General features: G+C 39.9%; 1 protein-coding gene across 4 annotated transcripts in view; it reads right to left on the bottom strand.

The window, feature by feature from the left end:
- The window catches only part of NUBPL (NUBP iron-sulfur cluster assembly factor, mitochondrial), a 152,257-nt gene that overhangs the window by 114,813 nt on the left and 13,519 nt on the right, over positions 1 to 23,925 (bottom strand). For all 4 annotated transcript variants that reach the window (XM_073348974.2, XM_073348972.2, XM_073348971.2 and 1 more), the window contains one exon: positions 11,340 to 11,430. In XM_073348974.2, the coding sequence (XP_073205075.1) occupies positions 11,340 to 11,430 (91 nt within the window). The remainder of the gene's footprint in view (positions 1 to 11,339; positions 11,431 to 23,925) is intronic.

Here is a 23,925-nt window from a genome sequence, read left to right as displayed (position 1 = left end):
TAAAAATAGGAAAGTGTGATTGTAAGATGACAAAAATTAGCAGAAAGATTCAGGAATACATGTATATTTAAAACTACTTTAAAATTAATTTTTAAATTGGCTAGATTTTAAGTTGTCTATGACGTTTTAATAGCTCTATTCTACTGAGAAAAGTGACTTTAAAAATGGCATTCTGGGTTTCCATATTTTTTGCCTGTCAATTTATTCTAGATCAAATATATTCAGCTTGCAGACAGACACACAAGTACACATACAAACACATTTATGACTGCCATTCTTAAAAACTCTACCTGAAAGCTCAGAGCTAATCTGGTTTCTTCCTTTATTATGGTGGATGATGCATAAGAAAAGTTATGCAAACTAACTTATTCTCCAATTTGCCCTTGTGCAACCTAATTGTTTTCGGTGAGGTTGTACAGATGTAATGTATTGGTCCTTATGATAAATGAGATGGGGAACAGCTCCTTCTTGTGGGCACTCAGCCAGCCAGCTAGCTCTAGAATCCCTCTTGGTAGTTGTTCACCACTTGCTTTACCTGTAAAGGGTTAACAAGCCCACAGGTAAAAGGAAAGGAGTGGGTACCTGACCAAAAGAGCCAATAGGAGGGCTAGAACTTTTTAAAATGGGGAGGGGGTGGGGGGAGGAAAGAACTTCCCTTTGTCTGTGTGTTGTGGTTCTCTGGGGAAGAAGGGAACAGGACAGCAGTTATTCTGTGAAGCTTTAAGCCAGGTATGAAAAACCATCAAATCATACCTAGAGATTGCTTATCTGAAATCCAGATATGTAAGTAAATTAGGGAATGTCTAGGAAGATGCGATTAGGTTTGTTTCTGTTTATTTCTTATTGGCTTGTGAACTCCTCTGTGCTAACCCCAAATGTTTTTGTTTTGCTTGTAACCTTTAAGCTGGATCGCAAGAAGGTTATTCTTGATGTTTAATTTTTGTAAGTGGGTTTTTTAAAATCTAACAAAAGCCTAAGTTTTAGATGTATTTTCTTTCTTTTTGTTTTTAATAAAATTTACCTTTTTTAAGAACAGGATTGGATTTTGGTGTCCTAAGAAGTTTGTGCATATGTTGTTTAATTAGCTGGGGGCAACAGTTAATTTCCTTTGTTTTCCTTCTCAGCTCTTCCCCGGAGGGGAGGTGTGTGTGAAAGGGCTTGAGGGTACCGTACAGGAAGGAATTCCCAAGTGAGCCTTCCTGGGTTCCAAGGGGTTTTGCATTTGGCAGCATCTACCCACCCAAGGTCAGAGAGAAGCTGTGAGCTTCGTAGTTTAATACCAGTTTGGAGTGGCCAATATTAATTTTTAGAATCCATGTGGGCCCCCACCTTCTGCACTCAACGTGCCAGAGTGGAGAAATCAGCCTTGACAGCGCTATAAGTGAAATTTACTAAGTAATTCTAGGTAGTGACATACTGGCTCAAACTAGTTGTTCACCAAGTCCAAGATTCTGTTTTTGATGATAGTGGCAAATTCCAGATGCTGCTGAAGAGGGTGTTAGATCCCTTTAAGAGTTAATTATCGACTAATGTACCTAAATCCCTCCCCCCCAGAGTTAGTGACTAATGGTTTATATTCTTTTTTAATTCCTATCCAGTGTAATTTAATATTAGACATTAAGATGGATAATGAGTGTAACTTTTTAATATTTTCTGTGCTCTTGGACACCATGGGTATTGTGGTAATGAGTTCCACAAGCTAATTATATTTAACTGAGTCAACTGTAAATCTGTTCCTATTCAGATTTGTTTGAATGGCACCTTGTTCTTGTACTGTGAGAAAGTGTAAGAAGTCTCTTTTCCCTTCTCTGTACCATTATTTTAGTCTCCTGATGATACACAAGAAGGAACAAAATGTAGGTTCATCTCTCATAACTGCTGTCACTACACAGCTAACACCAAGACTAGATTAAGGCAATCCAGGGCCCGAGCATACCTCACATGCCCCTCACTCCCAATAATCCCATCCTTATGCTGTGGATTGGCATCATGGATCCTGTCCCTGCTGGCAGTGGCAGAAGCCACCTGTGCAAGAGCCATCTTCTGGGCAGACTAGGGGCTCCCCGTCTCTGGACCCCTGCTCCTTGTCTTCAAGCAGGCTGAGTGTCCTGGAGGAGTAAGGACTTAGGTGGGTGGGGCCTAAGCAAAGGATTCTGCTGGGGGCTACCAAGGTTGCAGGACAGGTGTTGACACATCCCATCACTGTCTGCACCCTGGAATGTGGCACTTAAATAGTAACACACAGTTCTATGCCAGGATGGTGTTAGTGGGACCTGCAGATTTGGGGTTTCCATACTTAACGACTCACTAAGATGAATAGACAAGTTCATCCCTTGGATCTACGATTTCAGGCAATCCGCAAGTCAGGAAAAATTCACCATGACAGTTAAACTTGAAAACATGATCAGAGGGTATCTTTGCAACCACAAGGGCTAGAAATAAGTTTAGTTTCTTGCATTTTTTTTTTAAATTACAGATGAGATTCTGACACCTTGTGACTTCAGGAGCTCAGGTCAGATGGGTAGGCATATAGTACCTATGCTTTAATACAGCTCTGGTTAACAGAAGTAGTTTAAAATACAACCATCACGACACACTTATTTTTGTTACAGAAGTAAACACAGAAAGAACAGGACTTATTGATTAACATGTTGCTATTTTTACACTGTCTCTTTTCAGAGTAGAGCCAAACTAACGCATTCATGTATGCAAAGATTTCAAGATATTCAGTCAGAAGCTGTTGAAAACATACAAAGTATTAATAAAAGCACAAAACTGCAGATTAATTTTAACAACCTGCCAACAGTTTATCTTGCTTTGATATCAAAACCCAATCACCTTATATACTGTCCAAGATTTAGTTACAAACATGATTTAGTTACAAATCTGAAAATATTACATTTTAGTCTCTTGTACTAACTGAAGGAAAAACCCTGCTTTAAATCTCAAGAGGTGCTGGATAATACTGATTGCTTCTCAATTACGCTACAATCATTTCATTAAGCTTTTCAGCTTTCTACTTCATGTAGTCAGCAGCATCAAGAACAAGAGCTTCCAAATCAGCAGCAGCAGGTGGGAACTGTGAAGCCAAGTCTCAACCAAGCACAGACAGCACCGCAGCAAAGGCTAATCTTGCAACTGGCTATAGAATTTGATATATAATTTAAAGGGACACTGCCAAATAGATTTTTTTTTTTTTACATTGACTAATTTTTTTTTATTTTTTATTTTTTTAATTCTGGTAGCACCCTTTTATTAAAATATCCGGAATTTTTTAAAATTCCTATTTTAATTGAATGTTAATTTTTCTACTCCGGGGATGTTTTTAAAAGGGTTTGAGGACTAAACTGACCAAGAAGTTCAACCCCACCCACCTTCAACCCCCACTATCTCTGCCTGCACACATTCACCTGTTACCCCTTTCAGTTTTAGCTTTGCTACTGCCACTGCCTGACATACTTCCCTTTGTAAATCCTAAAATAGTCCAAGAAGTTGCAGTCCCACAAGAGCCGTGCATGACAGTAATGCGGCAAAGGAATGCCTCTATACATGAAGTGCTGCCAAATGCACATACTAAACTAACAGAGAAAAATAATTTCCTCCAATCTTTCTCTTTCAGTAATCTTAAAGGTCACTCATAACGTCAGCTGAGTACGAAATGTTCAGATACACGTGTGATTTTTCAAGTTGACCATATTCCTTTAACAACCACAATGTTCCTATCAGAAAAATACAGTACACAGTACTTTACCTAAAATGTTATGCATCTAAACATAATCAGAACTTTAGTTTCACACAATATACTACAATAGCTAGAAAAATCAGATGATATGAAAAATGTGCACTTGCATAAAAATGTTCAACTGTTGAGCAAGCACAGATTTATCTAAAAGAAATGCCAGCAATTTAAAAGGTTAACACTCAATTATTATCCTGCATTAAACAGTATCAGAGTAAAACAATTTTAAAAAACTGAACAAGCAGGTAAACATTTTGCAACCACTATAAAAATCTATCTTCACTCAAGAATTAGAATAGCTATTTCAGACTAAGAAATTTGTAATTATGGTTGTTTGAAGAAAGCAACAAGGATATTCGTCTCACTTGCTCAGAGGCCAGCCCACCTCACCCTTCCTAGATCACTCTCCCCTTCCCAGAGCCTTATTTTGAGAGCTAAAAATATCAAACATTTGACTGAAGATTCTGTTATTTGTAATGGAGGTGAAATTAGGTCAGCTTGAAAGAACTCCAGTCTACTTATTCCTAAAGGTTGTATCTTGTAAAAATCAAAACTTCAGTTAAACAAAATTAAGTCAAGTCATTCCAAAAACAGCCTTCAATGTGAAACAGAAGTAATAATATCTATCTACCGAAGTCTGCAGATAGCTTGTAACAACAAGAAAAGGAGTACTTGTGGCACCTTAGAGACTAACCAATTTATTTGAGCATGAGCTTTCGTGAGCTGATGACGTGAGCTGTAGCTCACGAAAGCTCATGCTCAAATAAATTGGTTAGTCTCTAAGGTGCCAAAAGTACTCCTTTTCTTTTTGCAAATACAGACTAACACGGCTGGTACTCAAACTTTTAACAGTTTCAAGACAGGTTTCAGAGTAGCAGCCGTGTCAGTCTGTATTCACAAAAAGAAAAGGAGTACTTGTGGCACCTTAGAGGCTAACCAATTTATTTGAGCATAAGCTTTCATGAGCTAAAGCTCATTTCATCGGATGCATTCAGTGGAAAATACAGTGGGGAGATTTAAATACATAGAGAACATGAAACAATGGATGTTACCGTACACACTGTAACAAGAGTGATCAGGTAAGGTGAGCTATTACCAGCAGGAGAGCAGGGGGGGGGAGAGGGGAGGAGAGGAACCTTTTGTAGTGATAATCAAGGTGGGCCATTTCCAGCAGTTGACAAGAGCGTCTGAGACAGTTGTGAACTTCCCCCATTTAAGGAAGTATTTATTCTGAAACCTAATGAAGACAATTAAATATCAAAATTGTTTAGTATGTCATTTCTGATTAAAATATGAAAAAAAGGATGATTCAATTAAACAAACTGGGACAATCTACTACGAGCAACCTCATATTTTTGGTTTCGTCATTAGACAGAGTTTGGGTTGGGAATGGAGATTGGGAAAGTATCACTATTTTTTATTTCCTAATGTGATTTCTGATTTACATCTTTTAAAGATATATTCTGATTCTTGTTCTATTATGTCCTGGCCAATAAATCTAAACACACTATTATCAAGCTACAGTCACACTAAATAGATTTTTGTGTTAAACCAAATCAGTAGTAATACGGTTAATAGCAGCAAAAATGAACTGTAGTCATTAAGTTTCAGAATTAACATATTACTGTGACAGCACACATCTCTTTAGAGCTTTCAGGTAAAATTCTCTCCTGGTGTCAACTGGTGCAGCTCCTACCTGGCCCATTATTTCAGCCCATCTACAGACCTCGGTTTGTGTCAGTTCACGTCAATAAGGTTTTCAGTCTACCATAAGTTAATTTTCTTGGCAGCTAGAGGGGTTAACAGTTTCTTTTTAAAGTGACATCTTACATTAAGGAAATAAATGGAAATTCACGTAAAGAGCCTAAAACTGTACAGTGTGGAATTTTCACAGCACAAATTTGTAGTTACACTAATTGTGGCTGATGCCTGGTTTAGGTCTTTACCAAGTTTGGGGAGGTCGATGCTTTTTGACATGCACCAGATTCTCAGTAGTCTTCCTTTATTGGTGACCCTTGTGAAGAACTGAGCCAGCCAAAAGCAGGAGCATGCTTTTTTTTTTTTTTTTTGCCTCAGTCTTCACAGACAAGGTCAGCTCCCAGACTGCTGCACTGGGCAGCACAGTATGGGGAGGAGGTGACCAGCCCTCTGTGGTGAAAGAGCAGGATAAGGACTATTTAGAAAAGCTGGACGTGCACAACTCCATGCAGCCAGATCGAATGCATCAGAGGGTGCTGAGGGAGTTGGCTGATGTGATTGCAGAGCCATTGGCCATTATCTTCGAGAACTCATGGCAATCAGGGGAGGTGCCGGACAATTGGAAAAAGGCAAATATAGTGCCCATCTTTCAAAAAGGGAAGAAGGAGAATCCGCGGAACTACAGCCTCACCTCAGTCTCTGGAAAAATCATGGAGCAGGTCCTCAAGGAATCCATTTTGAAGCACTTGGAGGAGAGGAAGGTGATCAGGAACAGTCAACATAGATTCACCAAGGGCAAGTCAGACCTGACCAACCTGATTGCCTTCTATGAGTAGATAATTGGTTCTGCGGATATGGGGAAAGTGGTGGACATGATATACCTTGACTTTAGCAAAGCTTTTGAATACTCCCACAGTATTCTTGCCAGCAAGTTAAAGTAGTATGGAATGGATGAATGGACTATATGGTGGATAGAAATCTGGCTAGATCGTTGGGCTCAATGGGTAGTGATCAACGGCTCCATGTCTAGTTGGCAGCCGGTATCAAGCGGAGTGCCCAAAGGGTTGGACCTGGGGCTGGTTTTGTTCAACATCTTCATTAACGATCTGAATGATGGGATGGATTGCACTCTGAGCAAGTCTGCATGACGCTAAGTTGTGGGGAGAGGTAGATACACTGGAGGGTAGGAAGAGAGTCCAGAGTGACCTAGACAAATAGGAGGATACTTTTAGCGTGTCAATGGGCCAGGTTGGAGCTGCACCAGAGTCCTGCACTTGGGATGGAATAATCCTTGGAACAGGCTGGGGACCGACTGGCTAAGCGGCAGTTCTGCAGAAAAGGATCTGAGGATTATAGAGGACAAGAAGTTGGATATTAGTCAACAGTGTGCCCTTTTTTCCAAGAAGGCTAATGGCATATTGGGCTGCATTAATAGGGGCTCTGCCAGCAGATTGAGAGAAGTGATTATTGCCCTCTATTTGGCACTGGTGAGGCCGCATCTGCAGTATTACGTCCAGTTTTGGGCCCCCCACGACAAGAAAGGATGTGGACAAACTGGAGATAGTCCACTGGAGGGCAACGAAAATGATTAGGGGGCTGGGGCACATGACTTATGAGGAGAGGCTGAGGGAACTGAGCTTGTTTACTCTGCAGAAGAGAAGAGTGAGGGGAGATTTGATAGCAGCCTTCAACTACCTGAAGGGGGGTTCCAAAGAGGATTGAGCTTGGCTGTTCTCAGTGGTGGCAGATGACAGAACAAGGAGCAATGGTCTCAAGTTGCAGTGGGGGAGGTCTAGGTTGGATATTAGGAAACACTATTTCACTAGGAGGGTGGTGAAGCACTGAAATGTGTTACCTAGGGAGGTGGTGGAATCTCCATCCTTAGAGGATTTTAAGGCCTGGCTTGACAAAGCCCTGGCTGGGATGATTTAGTTGGTGATTGGTCCTGCTTTGAGCAGGGGGTTGGACTAGATGACCTCCTGTGGTCTACTTCCAACCCATATCTTCTATGAACGTGGGCCACGGCTAAGGAGTAACTTGTTTACAGTCTATATAACAAGGGTGGCCAAACCATGGCTCACAAGCTGCATGTGGCTATTTTACAGTTGAAGTGGGGCTCATGGAGCTCCTCTCCTCTCCCCCCTCCCCTCCGCCATTTTCCACTTACCAGCCTGAGGGGAAAGAAGCTCAAGGCTTCAACTCTGCAGGGGCTTCTGCCAGAGACAACTGATATCTGCTGAGTGGGGGGGGGGGCACAATTTAAAGGTTCACACCCAGCCCCGCCCCCCCCTTACCTTCAACGGCCTCTCCCTGCAGCTCCCAAGTGTTACTCCATGTGGAGAGGCAGTGGCAAACAGCTGGGACCTGCAGGGAGGGACCAAAGCTTTAGCTCCACAGAAAAAGGCAGCAGCAAAAGCAGTTGCTCTCCCTGCAGCTCTTAACTGTTTGCTGCTGCCTCTCCCCACAGCCACAGGTCCCAGATTGCTGGCTCCAGCAGCTGCCATGGAAGGGGCCCTGCTGCACCATGTAACCAATCAGGGCCAGCAAGCCCTGTCAAAGACCCCCACCCCATGTATTGCCTCTGGCTTCTGCCCAGCGGGGAACGGGGGTCTCGGGGCTCCAGTCCCATGGGGTGCACCTGCCAGGGCTCAGGGCTTCAGCAGGAGCGGGGCTGAAGCCCCAAGCCCTGGCAGGTGCGCCCCAGTTCTCAAACTTTTCAAGATTGTCAGCGGCACTGCTATGGGTACCCGCATGGCCCCACAGTATGCCAACATTTTTATGGCTGATTTAGAACAACGCTTCCTCAGCTCTCGTCCCCTAAAGCCCCTACTCTACTTGCGCTATATTGATGACATCTTCATCATCTGGACCCATGGAAAAGAAGCCCTTGAGGAATTCCACCATGATTTCAACAATTTCCATCCCACCACCAACCTCAGCCTGGTCCAGTCCACACAAGAGATCCACTTCCTGGACACTACAGTGCTAATAAACAATGGTCACATAAACACCACCCTATACCGGAAACCTACTGACCGCTATTCCTACCTGCATGCCTCCAGCTTTCACCCTGACCACACCACACGATCCATCGTCTACAGCCAAGCTCTGCGATACAACCGCATTTGCTCCAACCCCTCAGACAGAGACAAACACCTACAAGATCTCTGTCAAGCTTTCTTACAACTACAATACCCACCTGCAGAAGTAAAGAAACAGATTGATAGAGCCAGAAGAGTTCCCAGAAGTTACCTACTACAGGACAGGCCTAACAAAGAAAATAACAGAACGCCACTAGCCGTCACCTTCAGCCCCCAACTAAAACCCCTCCAACGCATTATTAAGGATCTACAACCTATCCTAAAGGATGACCCAACACTCTCACAAATCTTGGGAGACAGGCCAGTCCTTGCCTACAGACAGCCCCGCAACCTGAAGCAAATACTCACCAACAACCACATACCACACAACAGAACCACTAACCCAGGAACTTATCCTTGCAACAAAGCCCGTTGCCAACTGTGCCCACATATCTATTCAGGGGACACCATCACAGGGCCTAATAACATCAGCCACACTATCAGAGGCTCGTTCACCTGCACATCCACCAATGTGATATATGCCATCATGTGCCAGCAATGCCCCTCTGCCATGTACATTGGTCAAACTGGACAGTCTCTACGTAAAAGAATAAATGGACACAAATCAGATGTCAAGAACTATAACATTCATAAACCAGTCGGAGAACACTTCAATCTCTCTGGTCACGCGATCACAGACATGAAGGTCGCTATCTTAAAACAAAAAAACTTCAAATCCAGACTCCAGCGAGAAACTGCTGAATTGGAATTCATTTGCAAATTGGATACTATTAATTTAGGCTTAAATAGAGACTTGGAGTGGCTAAGTCATTATGCAAGGTAGCCTGTTTCCTCTTGTTTTTTCCTACCCCCCCCCCCCCAGATGTTCTGGTTTAACTTGGATTTTAACTTGAAGAGTGGTCAGTTTGGATGAGCTATTACCAGCAGGAGAGTGAGTTTGTGTGTGTATGGGGGTGGGGGGGATGTGAGAACCTGGATTTATGCAGGAAATAGCCCAGCTTGATTGTCATGCACATTGTGTAAAGAGTTGTCACTTTGGATGGGCTATCACCAGCAGGAGAGTGAATTTGTGTGGGGGGGTGGAGGGTGAGAAAACCTGGATTTGTGCTGGAAATCACTTTAGATAAGCTATTACCAGCAGGACAGTGGGGTGGGAATAGGTATTGTTTCATATTCTCTGTGTATATATAAAGCCTGCTGCAGTTTCCACGATATGCATCTGAGGAAGTGAGCTGTAGCTCACGAAAGCTTATGCTCTAATAAATTGGTTAGTCTCTAAGGTGCCACAAGTCCTCCTTTTCTTTTTGCGAATACAGACTAACACGGCTGTTACTCTGAAAATAGTCAAGTCTTGTAGCTCATGCAATAGAAGCCAGTGCTGAAAATTCAGGGATTAAACTTTGCTTGTGCTGCTTGGGGTTATTACAGTTGTATATAAACAGAATTGGAGGGGGTGGGGGGGCTCCTTTAAAAAAAAAAACTAGGAAATTATAAACAAACAAAAAAATCCATAAAAGTTTATTATTTAGGTTTCAAACTCAAGCATAAAATTAGGAAATGCCAAATTTACAATTGCCTGCACAGTCCTAAATTTGCCCCCCCACGTATATATTCATTATGATACAGCATTCAATTTTATGATCATATTCTATACACATGCTGGAAGCTCAAGGGGGCAAAGTAAGTTTGAACAGGAAAACTTAAATTTAGCATATTTCCTAACTTTTGAGTGCTTGACTTTGCATTCTAAAAAAAGGACATTTAATAAGATATCATATTAACCACACAAAGATAATGCTATAGATAAAAAGCTAGAAGGTGTGACACTGCCTTTTACTTAGCAGTGAACTCCTGTCCAGAAACATTGTGGCTGCCAATGATTCTTGGTAAAGTTGCAGCCCATGACAGTATTGTCCATTTGTCAGCTGAATGACAATACTTGATCATCACTGGGTAGAGAGTATTGTAGTGAGGAGGATGGTTTTATTTGTGGCCAAATATTTTTAATTTTTGTAAATGGGCTCAGTTATTGTCATGACGGATACAACAAATCATTAAATACATTCTGTTTTCGTAATTTGGGTAGAAAGAGATTCTCTACTGTACCTGAGCTCTGCCTAGGCACTTTGTAGAGGAGAGACTTACAAGGAAATGATTGTGGCTCTTGGATTCTCAGGTGTCTGACCCTGGTCTACATTAGACACAGCATAGCCTTGGCCTCTCCAAGCCCTCTTCTCTCCCCATCCCTTTCTTCCCCTTCCATTCTCCCTCACCCTTCCCTCTCCCAAACACATCCCTTCTCTCTTCTAATGCAAGAGGCAGCAAAAAACTTCCTCTCCCATTTTTACACTGATGGAGGTTTCCCCTACCCAGGGGAAACTCTCCAGCACAAATCTCCTGCCAAAAATCACTGTGGTGTACTGGACAATCTGGCCCCAAAGCATTAAGGGAAAGGACAGCCAAATACATTATATCAAACATCTTTAACCATCATAATCGCCCTTCTCCTCTTCTCCAGATATATTTCAAAGTGTTAGTTTTGAAAACAAGTTCATTTGGAAAAATTGAAACAATCATAGAAAGCAAATACACCACGTCTTTATTCTTATATTAGAATTCAACCTCATACTTAAAATACGGCAGATTTTTAGGAAGTACTGAATGAGGCTTGACCAGCAACATAGAAAAAATATTAAAGCAAATAAGCCTTGTTAAAATAACTCTCATAACTTGAAGAAATCTATTTTCTTCAGAAACTCCATGAGATATTTAACAAAAAAGTTATGTAAATTTACACTTACTTGGTGATAATTCTGGATTTCCTTTCAAATTCATCATCTTTGGAATCGAAGGGCCATATACATCTGCATCAAGCAAACCAACTGCTTTTGTCTGTAGGACCAAAAAAATTGTAAAGGTCAACACTCTTTTCTGCTTCAAGAAAAATTATCAGTTGAGCAAAGTTTCAAAGCTGGTTTCAGAAATAAATGTGTGATCTTTATTTCATCCTTAATTTAACACTGTTCTCTCCCTTTCTAAGTTACATTTGAAGTAAAAAGTATTATGCATGAAGTACAACAACATTGTCCCTCTAGGATTTGAGCCATTGGATTCAATTGCAAGAACTACTTTCTCAATAACCAGCATCCTCACTCACACAATGAAATATTCCTTATTCATGGTGTTTGATGTAGATTATTTATGGAAAACCACACCACAAACTTCCTCCTCTGTACACACACACATATACACAGAAGTGTCACAGTCTGGCAAAATATATTCTGCCTCATTATACTTAAATTTGACGTTTTCTATTTTAACTAACTGGTAGTGGACAAAGAAATAAAATGAAATAATAAAAGGTGAAAATGAATAAAACGAAATATATTTATGGAACCAGAATCCTTGTCTTCAGATTTCCAAAACAGTTAAAAGAAAATTCAGACTGATGAAGCCAACTGAAGCTGTTATACTTGATCCATATTTATTACAAAAAGATGCCTAAAATGTTTTCATTTTTGAATTGCTGCCATTGACAAGAGAAATAAAAATATCAGATTATTCAAATGTGTAGAGAGGAAATTATTTAGACAAGGAACTTTACATACAAAATTTCTAACTTCTGTTTCCAGGCTTACAACAAAAGTCATTTCAAGAATGGTTACGTAAATTTTAATTTTAGCAAAAGATGCGTTATTAGCACCGACAGCCAAGATGCACTGCAGGTTACAGCATCTTACGAACTATCAAGTAAGGAACCAGTTTCATAAGTTCTTGAGCACCTTCAACTTCAATGAAAGTTGATGGCATTGAACACCTTACAGACTCAGGACCTCAGTAAGCAAACAAAATTTGGGCCTGTTTTAAAGCCTATGGGACCTTTTCAGGGGACTCCAGTTCACTTTGAATCAGGCCGTTAATGGCCATGCACCAAAAAACATACTTCGGTATTTATTTTGAATGAAGTCTTAATAATATGGGACCTCAACACCATAGCATTCTCCTGTCACATCTGTGATGAGAAGTAGGGTGTGACAGCTGAGCTCTTGAAAATAATCATCATATTTGTGGCTTTGAGTGTAGAGAGGCTTCTACTAAATATCTTAGAACTTAATACAAAAGTGTCTCTGACCTTGAACAACATATCCAAATGTGAAATGATATCCATAACGTCATTCAGGTTAATATGTATTTTATAATATCACAAAATAGCTTTCGTTAATCAAGTTTTCCAAGTCAGATATGTTAAAAAAAATTATGAAAGAAATGTACTTTAATCAAAACTATAAATATTCAGTTCACTACTTGTTAAATTATTCTGAATTATAAAGTACATATTCTAAATTTTTCAAGTTTTGAATAGGCAGGATTTAATTCATAAAAATGTGTGCAACTGAGTGGTAAGCTTGTCGGTTTATTTAACACTATTTTATTACTAGGTTATCAGTCAAGAGCATTAGAGATTTATATTGTTATAACAGAATTCAGAAAGAGAGCAATAATACTTAATTTAAAAGGTTTCATCTTTGCAGCATATAAACATAGTGCACTAAGAAGTAATTGTGATGAGAAGTGAAAACTTATTGCTATAAATCATGGTTGTGATCTATAAATAAAAAGTAACTCAATCAACTGTCACCATAAACTCAAACTAGAATGTGGCTACGTAACATTCTGTTCTCTGTTCTTGAATATGTTTTTTTTTATCTGCACACTGGCAAACGGGAAAGTAAACGTAATCACAGAGATGAAAGTTTCAGACCTCATTTAGTGGGGTGGGTTTTTTTTGTTTTTTTCTTTTTACTTTATAATTTATAACATCCTGTGAAAGCTATTAAAAAAAATACTGTCATTACTCTGACACATTATACTGTTTCATGCCTAATGTATGAAAGCTGCAATTTAAAAGATCAGAAAGCCCCATTTTTATTTCCGATTTCAAAGGCACCAACAACAGTTTTTGTGCTGCTTTGTTCTTTGACAAAATGCATATTTTAAAAGATTATAAAGATTCCTGACTCAGTCCTTTTATCCATGTCAGCAGCTAATCAAACCCATCAAAACATCATTTTAGGGATGTGCCATTCTAATTACTTCTGAAATCAAAGTAAATATTTCCAGCAGAACCTACCTACTGTTTTAAAACTGATTGACATTATTCTTCCCTTCACTGCTTTTTGTGGGTTTTTTGCAACAAATCCCATGAACATCCAGAGAGGTAATGGAATGAGTTCTGGGAACTCCTTGCTACAATTTTGACATCAGACTGAGGGAAGTGAAGGTTTAAGATAATTTCACTGCCACTGACTGAGTTCATGCTCCCTCGGTATACTGCCAAACCATCCCCACCAGAGATGATTTCTTCCTGGGATTAAAAATACTCATGAGCAGCAAATATTGTGCCTATAGAGTGCAACAGATTACACTAAGACCTAGATGTATAAAATAAATAAGTATTCTGGGGGCAATACCTTCGTACATCATGGTCTTCATACCCCAATCAAACACTTTCATATTACAAATCTAATCGTTATACAAAATATACAGTGCTAGCTTAATACATTTCCTCCAAAAATTAATTTGCTTGCCAAGCAATTTTGCTGCTTTCCAGGGTTACGGTTAAAATGAAGTGTTTTTGTAATAACAGAAGAAAAAGAAACAACAATAGATTCTCTAGTTGCTTAACCTCTCTTTTCTGCAAGCACAAAAACCTCTGGTATGTGAGGTTTGTCACACGCTCATAGAAAAAGGTCTCTTGGGAACCCTCTGCTAAAACATTGGCAGAACATCACTGTAGACATCGTCATGTAGGTTATTCTTCGCCAAGCCATTCAATCCCATATGCCGAGAGGGCTCAGATCTCGCCAAGGCAGCAGCTTGCACAGGAAAGGTTGGCCTCAGTAAGTGAGCTTTTATTTTTTCCTCCAACCTTTCATTTTAGTCAGCCAAGTACCCCTTGTGTACTAATATCAATCCTTTATTCTATTTTAATTACACTGGCAGAAGCTTACTGCTGCTACCAAGGAATCTTCTAAGATTGGCGCAGGCTGAAGCATCTCTTCCAACATTTTCACAATGCTCTAAATCCCCACAGGGCCGAGAGAAGACAACTTAAGGGTACACCAGGATACGATCCTTATATCACATTGCTGTATTAGAGCTATTCATCCAGGCTATTTCAGATACAGATCAGAATGTAATGCAGGTATATGAAATCTGTATTTAAAAATAAGAGATAATTTAAGGAACTCGAATAAACTCCTTTACTACTTTTACCTACACGTCTCTTGGAATGGTATAAATATTTAAATGTCCTAATATAATTAAAACTAAAGCTGTCAAGCCATTAAAAACATTAATCGAGATTAATCGCACTATAATAGAATACCATTTATTTAAATATTTTTGGATGTTTTCTACATTTTCAAATATATTATTTCAATTATAACAGAATATAAAGTGTACAGTGCTCACTTTGATTTATTTTTATTACAAATATTTGCACTGTAAAAAAAACAGTACTTTTCAATTCACCTAATACAAGTACTGTAGTGCAATCTCTTTATCATGAAAGTTGAATTTACAAATGTAGAATTATGTACAAAAAAAACTGCATTCAAAAATAAAACAATGTAAAACTGTAGAGCCTACAAGACCACTCAGTTCTATTTCTTGTTCAGCCAGTCACTCGAACAAGTTTGTCTACGTTTGCAGGAGATAATGCTACTGGCTTCTTATTTACATCACCTGAAATTGAGAACAGGTATTCTCATAGCACTGTTGTAGCCAGCATCACAAAATATTTACATGCCAGATGCGCTAAAGATTCTTATGTCCCGTTATGCTTCAACCACCATTCCAGAGGACATGCGTCCATGCTGATGACAGGTTCTGCTCAATAAAAATCCAAGCAGTTTAGACCGATGCATGTTCATTTTCATCATCTCGGTCAGATGTCACCAGCAGAAGGCTGATTTTCTTTTTTGCTGGTTCAGGTTCTGTAGTTCAGAGCGTTGCTCTTTTAAGACTTCAAAAAGCATGCTCCAGACCTCATTCCTCTCCGATTTTGGAAGGCACTTCAGATTCTTAAACCTTGGGAAGAGTGCTGTAACTATCTTTAGAAATCTCACATTGGTACCTTCTTTGTGTTTTGTCAAATCTGCAGCGAAAGTGTTTTCAGAATGAACAACCTGTGCTGAATCATCATCCGAGACTACTATAACATGAAATATATGGCAGAATGCAGGTAAAATAAAGCCGGAGACATACAATTCTCCCCCAATGAGTTCAGTCACAAATTTAATTAACGCATTATTTTTTTAACGAACATCATCAGCATGAAAGCATGTCCTCTGGGATGGTGGCAGAAGCATGAAGGGACATATGACTGTTTAGCATATCTGGCATGTAAATACCTTGCAATGCTGGCTGCAAAAGTCCCATGTGAACACCTGTTCTCACTTTCAGGTGACATTGTAAATAAGAAGCGGGCAGCATTATCTCCTGCAAATGTAAACAAACTTGTTTGTATCAGTGATTGGCTGAACTAGAAGTAGGACTGAGTGGATTTGTAGGCTCTAAAGTTTTGCATTGTTTTGTTTTTGAGTGCAGTTATGTAACAAACAAATTTAATTTGTAAGGTGCACTTTCACGATAAAGAGCTTGCACTACAGTACTTGTATGAGGAATTGAAAAATAGTTTCTTTTGTTTATCTTTCTAAAGTGCAAAGTATTCTGTGTTTTAATTGAAATCAATATATTGGAAAATGTACAAAAACATCCAAAATATTTAATATACTTCAATTGGTATTCTACTGTTTAATGACACGATTAAAACTGCGATTAATCACAATTACTTTTTTTGAGTTAATTACGTGAGTTATATACAATTAATCAACAGCCCTAATAAAAACACATATCGATTAGAAAACTAACTCAGTTTCTCACTTATGGGTCAGCAGGAACTGCAATAGGAGCTGACCCACATGAGACCTGTAATTTCCTTACCCTTCTCAACACTGCCAAAACCTCTTGATAAACTATAAATAGTATCTCCCAATCAATGTACACAGTTTCTTCTAAATTTACAGAAGGATACTAGTATTATTAACACCAATAGCAATTAAAAAGCTCCTTACTCTATAAGCAAAAAAAAAAAAAAACACCACACCATCAATGTATAAAGAGCAAGGCCTTGTGGTTTGCAGTGCTGCAGACGCTGAGAGAAAGGATGGTAGAAATGAGGCATAAACTTTTCTTCACATTATAAACATTCAGCCTCTCAGCTCATGTTATTTGCTAAACATTCCAACAGCTGATTTTGATAATATCAAGAAAAAACAGTTTCTCTTGAATTTCACATGAGACTCTTCCTTCACCCATATTCTGAAGTGCTTCTCATATAAGGACTACCAAAAACAGACACTTATAGATTAGAAACATTTACAAAGTATTTTGTACATTATTGATATGCAAAACCCAAATACTTCAGGATTTCTTGTCTTATTGGGAGTGCTACCTCAAGATATCATGAACTGACTGAACCGCTTTACACTGCAGTTCTAATTTTACACGCTCAAAAATTTAAAAAAAAAAAAAAACCTCTTATATCTTCCCATACCTAATTCATTTTTAATGGATGTGAGGAAATTTGACATATGCTTTCAGTAGAAGAGGAAATAGAATTTAATCTCCATTCTGTTATAAAAAAAATGTGGGTACAAGGTCCCATACCCTAGAAAGTACAGTAAGTTTGTGGCCTGGCTCTTAGAGGAGGACTCTCAAGCATGGAAAATCAATAATGGCATCCTGAGACAAGTACACATCAAATTATTTTAATGAATGTTTAACCAGCAACATGGACAGGACCTCAGCAACAGACTGCAGGATAAGAGCCATAGTAGGATTCACACACACACACACACACACTAGTTATTTCAGATACCTGTATTTATTTAAATACAAAACATCTCTGAGGAACCTAGTAGAAAGTTACTGGATTCTGAGAGAGACAAGTGATAACACATTCATTTCCACTGTAAGACACTGATATCACAAGACTATTTGCCTACCTCTGACATATTCAATGCATTTTGGGATAGTTTTCAAATAAATTTACCAGTGTCCTTATTTCTCTAATTATTTGCCCATTTTATAGAACTGAGCAAACAATATGAATATTAGCAAATATATACAAAAGTAATGACATTTTTTTGAATAAAGTATTCTTTTGTAAATATATCATTCACCCAGCTCTACCCAGGACTAACTTCACTGCAAGGATTTAAAAAAAAAAAAAAAAAAAAAAACACAACCCAAGAGGTGGATTATGAACCATTTCTATTTTCTCAAACACCTATTTTTCTTTAACCAAAGAATACACAAGCTTTGAAACAAAGCAAAACTCACAAGGATTAGCTCTAATCACACTAAATTTATGCATAATATATAAGTTTCGTATTTAAAAATTCTTCCCTTTTCATTTTTCCATTCTACATTGTTTACAATACTGTCTTAATAGCTTGAATACACTTTTCCTCCAACTGTGTTTGCTGTCCTTCTCCATTTAGCTAATCATTCACTTTTCTGCATTTATCCTGCATTATGAGGCAATGTGTTTATGTTTATCATTTCACTGTGTGATAATGAAGATAATAAAACAGTTGTTGTTGAAGATGCATATGTTAACTGGAGCTCCTTATGCTGGTTGGCTGCTTCTTTAACAACACAACAAAATATTGAAAGTGCTTATATTAAAAATGCTTTTATATTTCTTTGCAACCAAATGGTTTGCTATGGAAACCCAAGTCTATTCCCTAAAAATGACAAATTTAAAGACAAACAAATTTTGATCCCAATCTACTTGACAAACTCCCTTTACAAGGAGCAGGTTAGAATATGTAAAACCAAATACTTACCCATTACATAACCAAACTACTCTAAGCAGAAGCCATTTGTTTAAACTTACACACTAATTTGTTCCGTACTGTTTTACCCCTGGCTCCTCTGCCCCTCACACCATAATAAATGGTTTCACTCTTTACTTCGGAATGTAAATCTTCTTGGGAAGAAAAGGGGATTCTAAAGGCGGCTGACTAGAGAGTTTGCCTCATAGTGACAGGATAAACATACAGTCTCCCAACTGGATTTATGCCATCCTTACTCACGCACAGCTGGTGTTTGCTCACTAAAATACTCTGTTCATAAACAAGCAATCTCAATCCTATTATTGCTGGCATCTATTAATTCAAGTTGTTTCAACTATAATAAATTGTCTCTGGCCATGCAGCTTTCATAGTCATTCCACTCTGAATACGAATCATCTGGCATAAAAACCAAAAATTCTTTAGAGTACTCCTGAGGGAGCGGAACTAACTGCTGCAACATCAAAGGAACTAGAAGAATCGTCTGTCAAAACTAAGCAATCAATTAAAAATAGGACAAGAGTAAAACTTAAGTTACCTCCCTAAAAGTATAGATTTATACATCTCAGTACAGCCGCAAGAGCTTGCACAACTCTTAGCACTAAATTAACTAATCCATATATAACAGGTAACCCACAGGTGCCACAAGTCTGAGGAGCCAGCACTAAGTCAAAGCTACATTCCTAGCCTTTCTGGCCTTGCATAACAAAAAAAAAAACAAAACAAAAAACCACAACTTTACTTTGGACATGATGTTTTCATTAGATATCTAAATGAAATCCTCTGTTTAAAATTAAATTATTTTCTGTTTAATTAGTCAGAGTTGGTTTATATGGGGTGAGTTCAAACTGCCTAGTGAAAGCCATCGCACTGCACCTGAGAGAGGACGCCGTGAACTGCGCCATCCCCAGCACTGACAGCCCGTTGCAACCCGACGCGGTAGTCACCGACAAGGCCCAGAAAAAGATCATCCTCGTCGACATCACGGTCCCCTTCGAGAACAGGACCCCGGCCTTCTGAGAAGCCCGAGCTCGGAAGCTGGAAAAATACGCCCCCTGGCCAACACCCTGAGAGCAAAGGGCTACGAGGTGCAGATGGATGCCCTGACTGTCGGAGCCCTGGGCGCTTGGGACCCCTGCAACGAGCGTGTGCTGCAGACCTGTGGGATCGGTCGACGCGACGCATGGCTCATGCGGCGCCTCATGGTCTCGGACACCATCCGATAGTCAAGGGACATCTACATCGAACACATCACCAGCCACCAACATTACCAGGAGGTGGGAGCTGGTACGACATCGTGCATCCACCATGGGAAAGGGACTGAGAGGCTTTTTCCATTAGACTGTATGAACTGGAACCATAAACTCACTAAACATTAAATCCCACCAAATGAGGGTAGATCCATCCCCATCATCGTATCCGCTCATTATACTCCACACCTGAACATCGCCATTATATGGACAACATACCCCCATATCTCAATGTCTGTACTTTGACCGGTCGAACTTTTACCCCCAATCGGGGAGATTGCAGATTATGTTTTCCTTATGCCACCAGTTCCTAACCGAATTTCGCACCTCTGATAATCTGCACCGTATTCCCTGATAACCAGAAACTTCTATGCTTGAACTCTGTACTGCTTTCTTTTTATTTCAATGTTATCTTAATAAAATTATTAAATCTCTGCATAGCAGACAGCCACACCCGCAGGGATGGTTTGCTTGCACCTGGTCCTGGCAACTCACTCAACTCTCACCAGTGGTCTAGGTAGCTGCGTGTGACAAGGCCACACCTTGGGACCTTGCCTTGGCTTGAATGCTAAACCTACTGAGGGTAACTAAATAGTGACAAACACTAGTGAAAGGGCGTACCTGGCCCACTAAATGCACAAAAGTCTCTAACAGTGAAGCCAGCAAAACAACTTCCAAAAGTATAACAAAAACAGAAAGTGCTGTACCAAGCTAGTGGATAGCTAACAGCAGTGTTGCAAAACAGATTATGATACACTGATCAACCAGAAAGCCAAGAAGTCATGGTCGAATACTTGACAAATATTGGACGACAGAAACTAAACGAAGAATGGAAGGAGAAACAAAAGCATGCCAGCTTGCTCTTCGTCCAGACAAACAAGGGCCAACGCGTTCATCACTCAGAAACCGAGGTGGGGGTGCGTGAAAAGAATGCACACAGAACAGAGAATTATGTGATGAACTTGAAGGATAAGACATGTATATAACATGTATATAAGATTATACCATGCTGGAGCACTTGCAGTAATGGTTGACGAATTGAAAAGATACAAGTGGGAAATCACTGGTCTATGCAAAACAAGAAGGCAAAGGACAGTTTTATCATGATGAACTGACAGTGCACACCAGGACAAAGTTGCACTGGTGCTAAAGTAGAAGGCAAGCCAGGCTCTTAACGCATTTCACATGATATCGCCTCATACAATGAAGGCAAAAAAATGTAATAAAGATGGGAGGTTTTAATGCAAAAGTAGGACTGGACTGGAATTCCTGGGCTCCTGCAATAGACAGATTTGGACTCAGTGAAGAAAACAAACAGGAAGAAAAGCCACTAAATTTCTGCCAAATCAACAACCTGGTCGTAACAAACAGGCTACTTCAACAAAGAAAGCCGCAGAGGAAATGGATTGGATATAACCTGATGAGCAAACAAAGATGACAGACTTTATATTTGTGAATCACAGATAGATATCATGCAGATCATTTGTGGCCAGTATCAGGTCATAAATTAGTGTTGGCATCAATGAAGTCAAGACTGAGAACCACCTAAAGAGTGCCAAAAACTAAGATTTATGACAAGGACAAATTGAAAGAGCTAGACAATCAAAAAATACAAAAAAAAAAAAAGCCACGCAGAAAAACATCACATCTCTGGTGAAAGAAAAAATGAATGCTGAAGAGACATGGAACAGTGTAAAAAATGGGATTACCAGAGCAGCTGAATGCGCATTGGGCCAAAACAAAGAAAGTAAAGTAGATAACGGATGAAATACTGAAGTTGAGTGACAAGTATAGGAAGCTGAAGTAAAGTGAAAAGGAAGACACTAACATAAGAGGTTGACCAGAGAGATAAAACAGAAAGCGGGGAGAAACAGAAACAACTGGATAAGCAAACTGTGAAGAATACACAAACAGAAAAATAAGAGAACTGAGTCAGACATACAAGTTGAAGATGGCAGTGAAAGAAAAGCTCAGGTAAATAACTGAGGATGAACAAGTGAAGAATAAACACTGAAAAGAATATTTTGGAAGAGCTGTAAAATGTGCAGAACACAGTATATAAAATGGACTTAGAGAAGCTTTCCAGTACAAATGAGGAAGAGCAGATACCAGAATTCTTAGAAAAAAGTAGTAAAGATCTCAATAGAAACACTGAAAAAGAAAAAAGGTGCTGGAAAATGACAACATAACTATAGAGCTGCTGCAAGCAAGAGAGAAACACAGAGGAAAGACTATGCAAAAAGTTATTCAACAAGATTTGCAAAGAAGAGCATGTGCTGAGCTAATAGGGGAAAGCAATAATAGTATCAATCTATAAAGAAGGGAGATAAGTGAGTCCAAGAACCAGAGAGGAATCATCTTATTGATAGTTCCAGGAAAAGCATTCACCAAGACATTGTAGAAGCAAATGAAGAGATACACAGAAGTGGTGCTTGCAGAGGAACAGGCTGGATTTAGAACCAATACAAAATACAATACATCAGCTATTTGTGATAAGACAGATATCGAAGGAGTACATAGAACACAACCAAAGCTGCTACAACAACTTTATAGACTTCAAACCGGCTTCCGAGACCATTTGGCAGACAGGGTTATAGTAAGTTAAGTTCTGAAAATGTATTGCATTCCTGAGAAATTGATCAAGCTGATGGAAAACATTTATGGCAAGTCAAGGAGTGCAGTGAGAGCAGACAAGATAATGGAATGGTTCAGGACAACTATAGGAATGAGACAAGGATGCATGCTACCACCAGATTTTTTCAACTTGATACTGAAAGCAACAATGGCTGTTGCACTGAGAGATGCAACAGGAGTAGTCATATTATGTGGGAGGACAGTGCACAACTTCAGACTTTTAGACAACGTTGACCTCAAAGTATTGACCAAGGAGGATTGTCACAGGCTGACTGGCCCCTTAAGAGGGATCTGGGGTCAATACACCTGGACTAATTACCTGATTGATTAAAAGGAGGGAATCTGGGCTCATAGGTAATGGGTGGCTAGGGCTAGAGAGGTGTCATCCCCCCGCATATCTATTTTCTGAGCTACCCCACTGCCTGCCCAGTTCAGCAAGTGAAGCTCCATATCTGGTGGCTCCAGGGCAAGGAAGGTGACAGAGTGGGACACTGCAGGGGGAGGTCCCCACCTACACACTGAATTCCCAACAGGTGGAACTAGATTCCTCATTGTCACTAGGAAGAGCTGGCTTCTGAGCCACGCTTCCATGAAGGTTCGCTGGAAGGGGGCAAGAGTTCTGGGGGAAGGAGGTGGATCCTGGGGTGATTGAGAAGGCAAGAGGGAGGAGAGTCTCAGAAGAAGGGGAAGATACTGAGGTGATTGGTCTCAGTCCCCCAAGACAGGAGCCACCACTTTAGGGTGAGTGCAAGGCAGGGCCTGCTCTCTCGTCCACCTCCCAAAGAATATTTTCACCAGCTGCCTATGCCTGGGCTTTGTAAGGGACTGAGTGCCTCCTAAAAAGAGGTATTTAATTATAAACAACTTTAAACCCAGCTATGGGGAGAAAATCAAAAAGAAAAGATAAGTAGTGTTGAAAACTCAGAGAGAGCAGTGAGGGCCAGGAGTCAGGAGCAGGGGAATGCTGCTGGAGACAACAAGGACAAGTTGGAGAGCTGGCTGAGTTGGGTCTGGGCTCCTAAGAGAAACAGGTTGGTACGCCTTTATGGACCCACCTGAAAAGTCAGAAAGGCTGCAACCCCAGGAAAAGGGTCCTGAGAAACCTCATTACTCTATAGGGAAAAAAGCTGGGAAAGTAGCCAGGGAGGCTGAGGTTTGTTTGGCTGTGTACAATGGAGGACAGACCAAAGGTGATGGGGGGAGGGGAGAGACTGTTTGCCAGGTGGGAGACTGAGAGAATCTAAGTTTGTCCAGTAGGAAGCTGGGAGGAGGAAGTCAAGAGTTGAAACAGTAAAGCGCCCAGACCACAGAAAAGAGAAACTGTGACCCACTGAGAGATTGGGAAGAGACTGTTTTACTTATTACATACTAATGACCTAGCTCCAAGAATGGGTGTATTACATGACTCTAGTCTTGGTCATATGATAAAGAGCCCTAGGGAAAAGAAAAACAAAGGACAGATACTGCTAAGCTGCCCAAGACAAGGATGGGACGCTACAGAGCAAGTGTATACATCTACAAGGATGTACAGAGAATAACTCACAAGGTAGGCAAAAGGCAGAAAATTTGGACTGAAGATC

Source organism: Lepidochelys kempii, chromosome 6, assembly GCF_965140285.1.
Source record: "Lepidochelys kempii isolate rLepKem1 chromosome 6, rLepKem1.hap1, whole genome shotgun sequence".
NCBI classification, from domain to species: domain Eukaryota; kingdom Metazoa; phylum Chordata; order Testudines; family Cheloniidae; genus Lepidochelys; species Lepidochelys kempii.
This window is presented reverse-complemented; position numbering and strand designations above follow the sequence as displayed.